The following is a 14672-nucleotide window of genomic DNA, read 5'->3' as shown; positions in this document are numbered from 1 at the left end:
CATATGAAAGAAGGCTTGAGCATTTCCTCCACTCCCAACCAAATAATTGTTCTCGGTGAAATCGGATGCACGATGACGTGGGAAGAGATGTCATGAGTTCGCAAAATATTTGAATATTTTGCGTATAATGTGGCCCGTCAATGAATAGTTTGGCATCTTTGTTCAAACCTGATTTTGTTATTAAAAATTCTACAGCAAGATTGGTTCAAGATGATGTGATGGTTGAAGATATTTGAATACTGCTTCGCGCCTAACTGACCATTTATATGGCCCAGAGAATCTACAAGCTGTATTTCATGGTTTCGCTCAGATCTGTCCAAAAGGGGCGCATGATCAGAAGCCATCGCAGGGGAGACCACTGTGCCAACAAAGCACACTTGTAAGCAATTTGCTCTGCGTAGATACGTCACGCCAGTATTTCGGCTATTCATTCGATCTTTAATATATTGACCGTTTGGTTAGACATTGGCAGCACTTTGTGGCAGCATTTTTTTGTAGGAGGTGCAAAATCACTTATGTCTCAAATATGCGACATAAAAAAGCAGACGTAGACACCGCTGTCACTCTGCCGCATAATAATATTACAACACCTAACGCTGGCTATAGTGGCGTAGTGGTACAATTCTGGACTCGTGATCCAGAGACGGTATGTTCAACTCGTAGGAGGAAAGGTTTTCTCCAAACATTTTTTTCCTCTTAATGCTGATTACGTTGTCTTTTATACAAATATTTATCTGTGGCATCTATGAACCCTGGTTCTGCCGCTGTAGAGGCGTTTTCCACTCTTTCATTATCCAACATACAGCATACACCTTTTGGCTCCATATTTCTTCACCATAACCGTGGATAGAAGAATAAGCTATTCTATGGTTGGCAGATTTCCAAAACAAGTATATCACATTCAGCTGCAAGCCTTTTGCGAAAAAAAATTTGCTTCCATAAATTTATTTTAGATTGCATGAACTGAGAAATAGCGCTGTACCTACGGCGTTACTTTCTTTAGATGCCGAAAGCACTTCTTCAACGTGGCGAAAAGATAATGTTGATTGTTAAGTATATGAGGCTCCTCGGTAAGTGTGAGCGGAAAATTGCAGTGCGGCCCGTAAAACTAAACTTTCAATTAATTTCAAAGTTATATAATTTCTATCCCTTCAAATGGTACGTGATGAAATACATCCAAAATCCATTGCACCGCACACCAAAACCCCTTGAACACAGCTGATAGCTGATATAGGCATTGTATGCCGCATAGTTGATGTAGCGGCCATGGTGTGCTTTGACGTGCCCGTCCCACACACTACACCAGCGCACTCGTGGTCACACTGAAAGTGAGCTCCGTGTTCAAAGAAAAGTAAAAAAGAACGCTCTCAAGGCCATAACGCCCGCTAATGTGTGAACGTAGTTTGCTCCCTTGTGATCCCTTCGTCTGTGTTGCTTCCAGCGCGTTCACTAGGACGGAAGGAGAGAAAGATTGCTTGGAGCGTGCCACCAGTTCTTGTAACTATACGCTCCTTATTGAAAAAATTCAGACCTATTTTTGTTTCGAGTGCCAGCCGAGTTGATACGTAAGGAGTGATGTGAGGTTGAGATGTCATTGGACGATTACTTTGAAAGCTATTTAAGGGCCAGTTTTATAACGGAGACCGGTGTTTTTAACTGCCGACGACAAGACTAGAGTCAGTTTCTTATGTATATATATAAACTTACCGTGCTAAGTTCGATTCCTCGCAGTACGGGGTAAACTTTTGGGTTTCTAAGGGCACTGTATCGTATAGAAACCTGATCAGGGTGAAACAAGACACTGCAGTTACAACACTCATTAAAAGAAAATTGCTCCTCAATATCACTCACAGACCCACTCACCACTTGAAAGGTTATAATCATGTAAACGGTTACGTTCATTGACTTTACGAATTCTGCCTGGAACCAGGAATCGCATACGACGAATACTTCCGGAAACATTTCATAGACGTTGTACTTTGCTGAAAAACAATTGTGGGCATTTGAGCATGAACATACTAAAAAAGACTACTGGTATACTTACTTTGATCAAAACCACTTGTACTTCTTGCAGCACGCTCAGAAATGCCGATACTATCCTCCACAACCTTGCCTGTAAAAGAAAGAATATTTCCGTCAACCATTGCTTTTCTGAGAACTTGAAAAATGTAGGCACGCTACTACCGCACGGCTATTTGTTGTCAGCCCCCATTCAATTCACTAAACCAGCGCAATGGCGAAAGACCTAAACAACACGGCCTAAGCATCAGTAACGCATTTGTTCTCCTACCCTACAGTTCAGCGTGGCAGAGCTTTCCATGTCTGCAGGAGCATCTACTCCACTTGGCCTCAACCTCGGTCCCGTTTACATGCCGGGTAGTGCCATGTTTTTGGGAGAGGCCGTGTACTGTAGCTGTTCTGTTCTTTATTAATGGTCACCGCACAGACTGACCCATAATATTTGACAGCCATGAGAGCTTATAAGCGTTTCGAGACACCTAGGGTACAAATGTGAATGGTTGCGTGTGTAGCCGCGCTATTCATATTGAAAAGCCACGAGTGCCGTCTATGTCACTCTCACTAGCCTACGTCATGACTTATCAAGCGAACCTATAGTCATTTTGGTAAAGGCAAATCCTCATCGAAAGTGGACCTAAGGCTGTGGTGCCCTGAAACGATTACGTGAATGACTAAAGTGTGGACCACATGAGGAGAAGAACAAGTTATTCGATGACAAATACTTGAAAGACACAGGGGACGATGGCAATGGTGACGATTATTGCGATGATGCCCTTTGCTACAGAAATCCTTTAATGACCAAAGGTTACACCTCATGGGAAAAGGAAAGATTTACATGAAGCCTATCTGGTAAAATGTTGAAGCTCATATGAGGAAGTTGAGCAGGAAAAAGAAGGGGAGGATAACATTTTTTTTAAGTTGCAGTGATCGAAATCTGAAGGAAATGAAATGCAGCTGTTTGTCTGCCCTTTACCGACTCTACCATTCACGAGCGGGCACTCAAACCTCTCTTTCGTCCTGTCACAATAAGCTTTTCCCTCACTTTTTCCACCTTCTTTCTATACTGTACCATGGCGTTTGACATGGCGAACGCACGGCATGCTTCTCTCCGGGCCGTCCCAATCGCACCTACAGGGCGTGTTTCCAGAGGTGGGCTTCGCCCGTTGATTTTTTCGGGCCACAACGCCCCCACAGGTGGCCGAAAAGGCTGCCGCTTTCTTGACGCAGCTTGCAGGTGGCAAGACAAAAAAAAAATAGTTTTCCGCTTTCATACAACTACGCTTATTGGGAAATGTGAGGTCTAGGTGCAACAGCGGCAAAATCAATGCTGGGGCCTATAAATTCGCAAAGGGCTTTTTCTTTGCTGTGGATTTGCGCTGCCCGCATTAGGGCACCTATAATAACGATTCCTCTAAAAGAAATCCACACGTGCTAGAAATTTACTGTGCTTTGAAGTTTGCGGGCTGTATAGTGAGGGGGGCGCTGGCCAAGAAGAAAAAGTGGCAGCATGATCTGCAATCGAAGTAAGAATAGTACCGAGTTTGACGCTCATGAATTACACTCAATAAATGCCTTTTTCTTTCTTTTCGTGGAACTATCACTGCTTTTCAGTGTAATGCCATTTCAATAATTCATGCAACCACAACGATGTAATAACAGCTGGCATGAAAGCCGCTCTCTTATACCGCACAACGCTTCTCACTCGCTTATGAGGCTTCCGCAGTTCCCCCTTTATTACTAACTCACGTCGCTCCACAGAATAAGGAGACAGGAAGCAGGGCTGCCACTTATTTTCATTCATTCATTCATTCATTCATTCGTTCATTCATTTTTATTTCCATTGTAAAAATTTCTTATACACTGGGAGGGCCCAAGAAAAAAGCTGCTCTGGGCAGCTTGTAAAGCTCTTGGCCCCCGTTCTTTATGGTGGCAGCACTTGCGGGAGGTCACAAGAGAGGCGATTAGGTTCAGTATGACGTCAACAACATTTAGGATAACATAAATATTGAATAACACTTAGGCAAACTAAAATACACAAAAGCAATTATTTTGGCGTGGAATTCGCAAAACTATGAGCGAAAAAGTGCCTAAAATTGCTGTTTTGCGTCTAATATCACCAGAAAAGTCGCCACTCTACATATATGTGGTATGCCTAGTAATAAAAATTGCTAAATATGTGTAGCGCCATCGAGTAAGGTACCATTCAATACTCCCTAAATTATATTGACGCTTTTCGAATGCCACGCGTATCTCGGCTAACACATGGGAGCAACGAAAAAGGGCATGCCTATGCCAGCAGTATCCCTGAATGATAGTGCCTGATAACAAAGGTTTGTGAGGGTTTCATTTGTTGCGAATACAGGGCGTAGCAGTCAGTACAAAAGAAGGACAGTGTACATAGAATTATTATGGTAGAATTATATTTGCCATAGTTGAGCAACTTGTTTACAGAAAGTGGAAATAAATTATAAAGTACTGCTACCTATCGCAATGCCCATACGAAACTTCCTCTGCGTTGATTTTTACGCTACAATTTTGACTCAGTGTCGTCTCCGAAGGCCGCTATAAAAGAGCCTACTTCTTCGCTAGCCCGGAAAGCATGTCAATAGCAAGTATCAATTCTAAGTAGCATTAAAGCAGGCAGTGATGAAGCCGACCAAATAGTCAGTATAGTTGGAGCTGTGGTTGAAACATACGGCCTAAACGTCATCTAACCTTTTAACCATTCAATCTCACAGAGCACCTAAAAAGCTTAGTATAATGCCACTGCACTTCGGCACACGAAGCAGTCCGCTGACCTAAAGTTTTCTGGGAGGTTACTGGTACACGCATCAGTGCGCCACTGCCTCCAGAATCAAGGCCTCGTACTGAGGTACTAAATTCTTTGTGAAAGCCCCTTTTACTGGTGAATCTGAAGCTTAAAAAAGTATAGAAGGCCTAACTCAATTGAGACCTCAGAAAAAATCGCCAAAACTTTGCCAAGTCACCTATCGTAATTTTACTTCACCACGGGCCTCTCAAATTGGCCAATTTGGCAAAAAGTGGTGACCAGTGGCCACCCTGACAGGAAGTAGAGTGACGGCGCTCGCCATGGCTATAGCTCACCACAACTAACTAGCCCGACAACATGCCTTTGCAAATCAGCATATAAAAGTTGACCAGAGGGTAAATAAAAAAAACAAGAAAAATGTTCTGTGACCATGAGTATAACAGACTTCTAGGTAGATTTGCAAGTGTAAGTGTAACTCACGACACCACTGCCAAATAACGAAGACTATACGTATGCGAACTTAATAATTTTCTAATAGTTATCCACTCTAGTTCACCGGCTGGTGTCATTACCTGGCAACAGAAGAGTCAAGTTATGCATGGCTTCCCCAATTATCTCAGTCAATGCGACATTGCTACTGTCATCCCATTCAGAGCGCTTCAACGGAAGTGCAATTTTGTGAACGTTTTTTCACACCACGAGAAACCGGCTTTAACCGAAGCCTCACGCATAACATTCATTCATATTGTTACGGTTGAAAACCGTAGCAATAATAAAGTAGAGCTCTCGGAGGCTTCAATAGCTGTTGTACCGCGTTCCACACCTCAATGCCGGGGTTTTGGAAACACGCGGCGCTTGTTACTCTTCCCGTATTAAAACACATTGAAGGAAAGCAAATCGAGTGCCAGTGTTTATTATGTGCTTGTTGCAGTCATCAATGCATGGGATTCACTCTATCTGGCGTCCACATTGATGCTGATAACTTCGACTATGGCAAGTAAGGTTCTTGCAGAGTCTACCTGAGGGGTTAAATTATGGTAATTGTCATTTATTATTGGGACGGAGACAAGCCGCGAGGCGCCAAAGTGGGCTGGTCCACATCAAAAGGGTATCAAGAAATGCTGTCTCACTGTATCGGCCCAGGCAGGTCGACACTAAACCTTCTTGTATCTGCCAAACACACATTGAAATGGTACTAAATCTCATAAATGAGAGCAATAAAAACAAGCAACTACTTCTGCGAACACACGTTTCACATTTGTGTTATACCAATTCTCATCGTGATGTGATCGGGCACGTTTTTAAACACAATAGTATTTCTTGGGAACCTTCGACGCGAAAATTTCGGTCTGTCTGTCTGTCTGTCTGTCTGTCTGTCTAAGTGTCTGTCTGTCTGTCTGTACATCTGTCTGTTTGTCCACTTTTAACGGCACCGGGTATTTGAAACAGCCGACTTCATCCGCAGCGACCACCAATGTTGCTGAAGGTTTAGCGCTTGATTGATTGATATGTGGGGTTTAACGTCCCAAAACCACTCTTTGATTATGAGAGACGCTGTAGTGGAGGGCTCCGGAAATTTAGACCACCTGGGGTTCTTTAACGTGCACCCAAATCTGAGCACACGGGAAGGTTTGGCGCTTAACTTATGCAATTGTCAAATAAAAAGCAATGATTGCGCATGTCTGGGGCAACATATTAACACTTATATATTCTGCATGCGCGCCTTTTACCAGAAAATGCATAGATGAGTAATTTTAAGGAGTGTAATGCTTATCACGCTGCGCTGCCCATGCAGCGCTTGCACGGAACGGCAAGTGTTTGCAACGCTTTCCTAAGACGAGACGGTGGTGACACTTACCCGTCGCCTTGCGTTCTACTTCTTATTACCTCAGAGACGGGTGCGTACACCAGTCTCGGAGCCACACAATTTGTTACCCAAGAAAACTGCAGATGGCACTCATGTCTCGAGTGTGACGCGACTTGATGCGCTCGTTCGCCTCGGCTGCACGCTCGAGACACTCTACGCAGCGCCTCAAAAATACCATTCACCGCTTTTCTTGAGCAGAACATCAAATAAATCTTTTGTTCACTCTCTCCACACGCAAGACTATCGTCTTTCGACGACATTTGCAGATTACATGCAGAGACGGGGCCAAATTTTTTTGGTTAAAGGTAATCGTCGTAAGTGCTATATATAAAAATGGCTGCCTTTATTCGGGAAGTACTTGTACTTGTACTCAATGTTATGTCAGCACTGTTCTGTAACACTAATGGTTCTAAGATTCTCTACCTGCCCAGCCCCAGCCTCACTGTGGATTCACGCCTGACTAAAGCACCTGGTTTCCATTTTGTGATAAACAGTGTGTAACTAAGAGATACCTATTGTGTTAGTTCCTACCAAAATATACGCTACTGAACTAGTCGAAATAGGCGTGCACTCACCATATACTTCGAATGAGTCATCCTCTTCAATATTTTCGACCAGGTGCGCTAAACGACCATCGTCAGAGCGCTCGGCGGTTTCGATGGGTCTGATTTTTAAGTTAGCGCCAACTACGCCTTCCTGCACATTAGATTTTTTTGACATTTATATCAGCATCTTACAAAGACTTCTTGTCTGCCGAAATTAGGGCAGCCTCACTAACAGACATGCAACAATTTTTTAGTTGTAAGCTCTAGCGATTAGGAAGCTATATTCTCTGCAGTTTTTTCATGCGATACAAGCAAACGTTTGAAATAAGTGTTCTCATTTTTATCAGCCTGTTTTCAAGAGGTCTTACAACACTTTTAAACATGGTCATAAAAACACTGGCGACCGGTAGTCGAGAATCTTGAAGACCTGTGAGCCAAACAGTACGGCGTTGCACATGACATAGAACTTACAAAAAAATTCAATATCTGCCAGAAACCACCGAACACGTTTTCTAAAAACAATGTCATATATCCAAGCGTATAGAGAGACGGTCATTGGTTTATTTGAGCATCGTGGCCGGCATAGTAGCCGTGGCCTAAGTAGTGTGCCACGACGTGTTTCCGAAGTGTTTTATCATATTCGTGATTACACTCAATCTTAGCCGCGCGATCAGATACAAGACAAATTACTAAACGTAACGCGTGCGCTGACGTGCGGTGGCCACAATTTTTTACTATGGACCATTTTCACAATTCGCAAGTGCACTTCTATGCACCAATTATTTCATCAAGTAATGGCGGCACCTTTCGTTCTTCCAATGGAGACGAGGTCCGAGTTGGACGTGCTGGGGCTTGTTGATTAGAAGTGTTCATATCAAGAGAGGCCACCGAACATTTTTCACGTTATTGCGTAAGCAAATCGCGCTTGAACAGGCTATTTGCATTAAATGAGAAACTTCTCTTACTTGTTCAAACCGCCCAGCAGAGAAGCTAACTTTACAATTCTGGAGAGTTTTGATAGCACACGAGCGAAATTTTTTCTCTGTACCTTCGTCATAAGTTTCAGTTTCAGTTTCAGTTTAATATTCATTTCAAAAAAGTAGTACAGTAATATTAATATACAGACGAAGGTCCCAAAGTTAAAAACTGTAACGGGACCCTCGATGCATTATAACAATCAATAAATCAGATCAAGTTAACAAGCAACGAGTGAATGGAAATCATTTATACAATATAGTGTGATAAGTAATTATTATAGGCTAAGTGACACATCAGGCAACAAAAAGCAAGGCAAATAAGAAAAGAAAAAAGAAAGAACGAAAAAAAACATCTTGTTCAGTGGCGGACATTGTCAATCGAAATGCAATGATCTAAAGGGCATAACCAAAACACCAAAGCCCCCAAAAAGCCCATATACAGGCAGCTAATAATTTAACAGAAAACTTTTAAGCGACTTTTTGAATGATGACAATGTGGGCATCGTTTTAACAGAAAGAGGCATGTTATTCCAAAAAGTAATGGCCGCAAAGGCAGTGGTCATTTTTCCATAATTTGTGCGCGACGCGGGTAGCAAAAAGTTAAGGTTCGTTGCAAATCTGGTTACATTAAGGCCCAACTAGGAACCAAAAGGAGTGAGAACAAGTAAATGCCTACGAAGCCCGTGCCCACGAAGTAAATTATTTGCATCTTTGTTACCTCATATGGCACCTAAATACAGAAAAGACGCCCTGCTTACGATAGATAAAAACTTGCTTGGCTGTCCCTTTTCACTATTCTCGGTAGGTGTGAGTGTACTGGCTAGGAAGCAAAAGAGAATGTGATTCGAGCGTACGGCAAATATTCGTTCATCCACTCGTATTCGACGGGGTGTGTTTTTTTTTTTTTTTTTAGGGGAAAAGCTTCCTAGCACCTATAGTCTTAGTTTTCATTGTGATTATGGTATAGAACTCTTGCTATAGTTGAAACGTACATTAGATACAAAAAAGGTGTTACAATAAAGTTATTTACTACATAAGCATTTCTTTAGTCATTAGATGAAATAAGTATGTGATACAATTTGTTTTTCGAGAGCCTCCTTGGGCTGTCAGAGCTTTTCTCGGCCTGTTGAGCAATCTCAGCTGAAAGTAAAAAAGTGTGCTGTGTGTTCATACCACTCTTACTGCCCCGTCTTCTTCGGAAAGCATCACTGCAGCATAACGTTTTTTGTCATGATACAAGTCTTTCTGCAGCTCTCGGACGTTATGCTGAAAATGAGAACGGTATATTTTACAAATGGTTGACCTAAAAAATACTCAGTTCAACAAATGTCTCCAGTGCGGCTTCTTACGTAACCACGATAAGCAACTGCATGCACATCCCGTGATCTACAGCAAGGACAATATTTTAGCTGTTTTTTTTTTGCTGTAATAACAAGTACGAGGCTGCATTATTCACTTCAGAGCTAAAAAAAACGGATATAAAATATATTTGGCTTTGCATGACATAACAATAATACGTGTTTATTTATAAAAAAGTCATCATTTTTCTTCTAGAATTTGTTGAAACGTTTCGCATCACGCTTACTCTGCTTGCCTATGACATAGTAACAAAAACCACAAAAACTCACCACCATTAAATTTTATGCACAATATGCTAGTAAACAACCAGGGGAATAAGATTAATTATTTTAATTCAGTACATTTTTACAAATAGCGTTCCCGATTATATAGCAAAGCATATTAGACCGAATTTTTGCAATTATAGCACGCAAAGCGCACGCAGTCTTCAATGCTGAATTTAACGGCAGTCATTTTCGCGAACCTTGACCTCAATCTCGTCGTCCATTAGTTGGACTCCTTGGTGCGTCAGTAACCATTTCGTTCTTTTTTACATCTACATTTATTGCCCCGATATTGTTAAAAGAAGCTGCTTCTTCGATATCTCAAAGCCGCGTTAGGCTTTTCGTAGTACAAACTTCAATGTCCATAAAAAGGGATTGAGACCCCCGATTTTTGGTAGAATTCATGTTCCTGGCGATCTTAAGGTGTATCGTCCTACGCAGAAAGTAAATGTTGCAAGTAAGTGTCCCAGCAAGGTAATTTTTGAGCATTTTGAACTCGTTTTTATATAGACTTTTTGTGCGCCAGGCAGTGGAGACGCATGCGGGACAAATTCGCATTGAGCTATTCTTGTGCAGCGCACTTCTTGTTTTAAATTCAGAGGATAATGTTCTTGCATAAACTCCAGTAGGATGCCTCTCCCAATCTTCAGAAAAGAGCGGCACACATGAGCCAAAACATGCGCGTTTCAGCTTCCTTGTAGCTCGAAAAGGCACAGTTAATCAACTTTATAGAAATAGGCTCACTGTTCACGCTGCGCTGTTCTATTTGGTGCGCCACTGCTTGAGAAGCAAGAAACATTTAGAAGTTGCCGTTCCGCTCCTTCGGGCGACCAGGTAATTGTGCGCTGCCGGAGAGCCACTTTTCTTCGCGCCGTCTAGTGGCAAGCAAAAACATTTCCGCCATTTAAGTTTCCGAAACGTCAAACACGTAGCTCTCGCTTCCCGGCAGTCAAGGACGTGGAGTGCTTTGGAAGTGTTCGTTTTCTATCCACCTCTCCCTGTTGCATGATTCAGCAAAACTTTTAGCATCCATCTTCGGTAAGTAAATGCCAAGGAACAATATGCTGTGTCCCGCCACGGCTGCTTCATTTTTATTTATCGGCTGTGGTGCTGCTTTAGCGCAAAGCGCAGCTATGCTGTTACATCCCTCTAGCAGGCGACGTAGTAAGCTCTGACTTTAACGAGAATGCATAAAAAGTAAAGAAAAAATTGAATTCCACTGTATAGACGATTTTCCGCCGCGGCGCCCGTGTGTCGCCTTGTTTAATCACGTGACCGTAAACTGTCCTTCTCCCATCCAGTTGCCCAAGCGAACCCAGCAGGCCAGCGAAGCGGCCGTGGCAGTAAGCGCCGGTAGCTGGGTTTCAAAGACAACATGCCAGCACCCATGCAGACGCAACCATCCGCTTCTATCCAAACGAACGCTTGGTATTCGCCCACAATCGTCCCAGCAATGAATGAGTGGTGAAAAATCAGCTATCACTTCATGTGCTCTCACGCTGGGGAAAAGACACCTGGTATGTACTGTCATAATAGGAGGTCTGCTGTGTTCAGTTGTGTTCGGACGTACTTTTGTACGAACATTTACGAAAAATGGCGTTATGAAAAACAGACATCGGCAGCGTTGACCCCACAAACGCAAAGAATGAATATTTGGTCCCTCGAGGAATCTAGACCTGGCATTCAGCGTGTTGACTAAGTAAACGACTACAAGGCTACGCAACATCTCAGAACTGCATTCGAAAAATACCCTTTGCAGGCACAATGATGATGCAACATCCAATGTGGTTGCGATACTGCCAATCAATTTTTAAGATCGAAATGTACGACATTTATACAGACGTGACGCCCGGTTTGGTGTCAAATGTAGCTAACGGCCTACGTATCTTCAGAGTCAGTTCATAAAGTTAGACTCAACAAATGAAGTACGCCGAATTCAACTTCCCTCCACATGTTTCGCGTGACATCGATTCCCATTGTACGTGCAATCTGCAATTTTTTTTCTGCGGTTCAAGCTTTAGGCCGCAAGGCGCCTCTTATATAAGCGTTTTTTTCCGCGAATGCTATTTTTGTACTTTTGCGGTATTACTTCCACCCCCAACGACAGCCGTTCTAACGAGAGTTATTCGTCCTAAATATCTCTTCCTGCATGGCCAAACGTACGTCTATTATTTTTAATCAACATTGTCTTTTACTTGCGAAACTATCGAAATACAGGCACATTCATATAGCAATCCCAACATTATGCAGCTGTGATTCGAGTAAAAAACACTAAACTAAGCATCCTTCGTTTTCGTTCAATAAACTAACTACTGTGCTTCTGCTACTCACGTAATGATGTTCCGGATATCCATTGCGATACGTGCGAATGAAAAAATCTTCATGCAGTATGGATATGGGCTCGAGGTTCAAGCTAATATCTTCGTTTATTTTGAGAACTTTGGTGTTTTCGTCTCGTCCATCGAAGACTTGGGGATACGTGATTGCTCGGTATTTTGGTACTGTGGATGAACAAGGTAAATTAGACGTTACATTTTACCACAGACTCTTTGATCATACTATAGGTCTGTTTAAGTTACCCTTCTAGTCTGCGCGCTAAAAAGGCGCCAGATATGATCACGGAAGGGAAAGCAAAGACAAAGCATTCAAAACTTCTGTTTTTTTTTTTTTCTTCTTGCAACCAACAAATTTCAGCTACAGGCATTCCTTAGCGAACCCGAGTTACCTCGTTTATTTTCTTTTACACGACCGTCTATCGGCCAAGCCGATAACCTCGGGATTCTTTCGTGATAGAGTCTTTGACTCGGTGCAAACTAAAACTGCCAAGGGAGGTCACAAGGGTTTCATTGATACGAATGTCTCGCCATGACATGAATGTCATGAAAATTCTGCCACGTATGCAGTCGAACCCTTTGCTTGAAACACGTGCAGCCAACATCTCTGTAGAACCAATCTGAATACGCGGGTCTGCGCTAATGCATATGACTTCTTTTTTCTCTCCAAGAACGGCAAGAACTGACATTGGCCATTTAAATTCCAAAGCGCTAAATAAAACCAAAAGCAACAACGGCATTTACTTGACGAATGCAGACAACAAAAATCAGCGACCCAGCAGGAATGCAAGCGAAGCATTTCGCGTTGCAGTGAAGTATTCTACCCTAATAAGCGTTAGATATGTGCTCCAATGATCAGACGTCATGTCGGGCGAACGTTGGTTGCGGTTCTGGTATTGGATCCGCTTTTATATTAGAAGAAACAATTACTGGTTTGAACGTACAATAAAAAATACAGAACATGCCATTTCTTCTAGTTGTGCGAAAGCAATGTCAGTTTTTTTGCTTCCAAGTGTGATAATGAATATTATTAAAATTGAAATTAGGCATAAACACAATGTACCAGATACGATGGGCCTTGGGCACAAGAACAAATGCAAAGGCTTTCGAATACTAGACTGAGACAAGAGGAAACTGCTGCATTAGGACTGTATTGAGAGACAAGTTTATTGCTGAGCACGAATTTAAGCCCCAATGAAAGTAAACACAACGATAAAAAGTAGTTCCACATTTCAGCCGCAATTGAAATAACAATCTCATAAAAAGCACTTCAAAATGACAGCGAGAAACGCCACGCATCAATGTTCGAAACCGGATATGCCATAAATTGCTTTCGCCCTTCCTAAGCTTACACGTGGTGGCAACTAGAAAATCACCTCGAAGTGGGCGTCTGAGAGAGCCGCTATGTTGTGCGTACACTACATACACCTACGCTACCAGGCTAACGTTAAATCTGAAAAATAGCACTCGTAGAGTAAGCGGTACGGGTAACGCACGTATCTGCGCACTTGCACTTTGATCCCGCTATCACGGTACGCCCGCTATCACGGTACGCCCGGTATCCCGGTGCCCCCGGTATGCTATAATTGTTCATTTTGTCCTTCAAGATCCTTCAGCTTTCAAAAAAATTCTTCAAAAAAATCTTCCAGCTTTCAAGAGAAATCTCTTCAGACAACGCACATTGCAATTTAAAGCAACTTAAACAGTTTATTCAGAATCACGGAAATGTCTTTTGGCGCCAAATACTTTCATGGTGTAACGCGTTAAGTGTGTTCAGGGACGCAACGCAGCACTTTTTAAGAAAAACTTTGGTTTGCTGCTCCTCATGAGTGACGCTCTTAAGTGAGTGAGTAAGAAGTGGTGATGTAATATTACGTTGCGCTCCTTTTGTATAATAACTTTAACTATTAGCAAATATTTCTTAATCTGAATTATTTTTTCTTTCTTTCCTTCAGGAACAGAGACTCTTTTCTTTTAGGATAAATCACGTTCAACACATATTATTGAAATGATAAAAAGAAAGTGCACTCACACTTCGCAGCACGGCCGCCTATGATAACCACTAGCAGTTGTGCAACGCTCACCAACTTAAACGATTTCATTTACAGATAGAGCGAGGGAGCTGCTAAAGCTTGATAACGCTGCGAAAGAGAGGAATTGCTGGTGTTCTATATATACATTTTCATGGATGAACAAAAGACTTGCAATGATATTTAGTGTGTAGGTTATCTGGATAGTGCGTTTTTCTTTCTTGGAATTCGCCACCTGGGATAGCAATTTAGCATAAAAGGGAAACGTCAAAAGATCGTGACATTTCACTTGAAACTTTGCATCGGGTTTCATTTCCTTGTCCGTTCAATGCACGAGCAAACGCCAAATGGCACCACAATTCCACCTGTCTTGCAGATGACTTTGCCCCGCCGTGGTGATCTAGTGGCTATGGTACTCGGCTGCTGACCTGCAGGTCACGGGATCAAATCCCGGCTGCAGCGGCTGCATTTCCGATGGAGGCGGAAACGTTGTAGGCCTGTGTGCTCAG

General features: G+C 42.5%; 1 protein-coding gene across 3 annotated transcripts in view; it reads right to left on the bottom strand.

Annotated features, from left to right (window-relative positions):
* The window catches only part of LOC119164437 (venom metalloproteinase BumaMPs1), a 40741-nt gene extending 26435 nt beyond the window's left edge, over window positions 1-14306 (bottom strand). For 2 of the 3 annotated variants that reach the window (XM_075871743.1, XM_037416628.2), the window contains exons 1-7: window positions 14166-14306; window positions 12132-12301; window positions 9352-9444; window positions 7232-7352; window positions 2045-2113; window positions 1864-1982; window positions 1708-1779 (exon numbers count right to left, since the gene is read on the bottom strand). In XM_075871743.1, the coding sequence (XP_075727858.1) occupies window positions 1708-1779; window positions 1864-1982; window positions 2045-2113; window positions 7232-7352; window positions 9352-9444; window positions 12132-12301; window positions 14166-14235 (714 nt within the window). In that variant the 5' untranslated portion in view covers window positions 14236-14306. The remainder of the gene's footprint in view (window positions 1-1707; window positions 1780-1863; window positions 1983-2044; window positions 2114-7231; window positions 7353-9351; window positions 9445-12131; window positions 12302-14165) is intronic. The other variant, XM_075871742.1, reaches the window with a different exon arrangement.
* Between the last annotated feature and the right edge of the window lie 366 nt (window positions 14307-14672).

Source organism: Rhipicephalus microplus, chromosome 8 (assembly GCF_043290135.1).
Source record: "Rhipicephalus microplus isolate Deutch F79 chromosome 8, USDA_Rmic, whole genome shotgun sequence".
Taxonomy (NCBI): Eukaryota; Metazoa; Arthropoda; class Arachnida; order Ixodida; family Ixodidae; genus Rhipicephalus; species Rhipicephalus microplus.
This window is presented reverse-complemented; position numbering and strand designations above follow the sequence as displayed.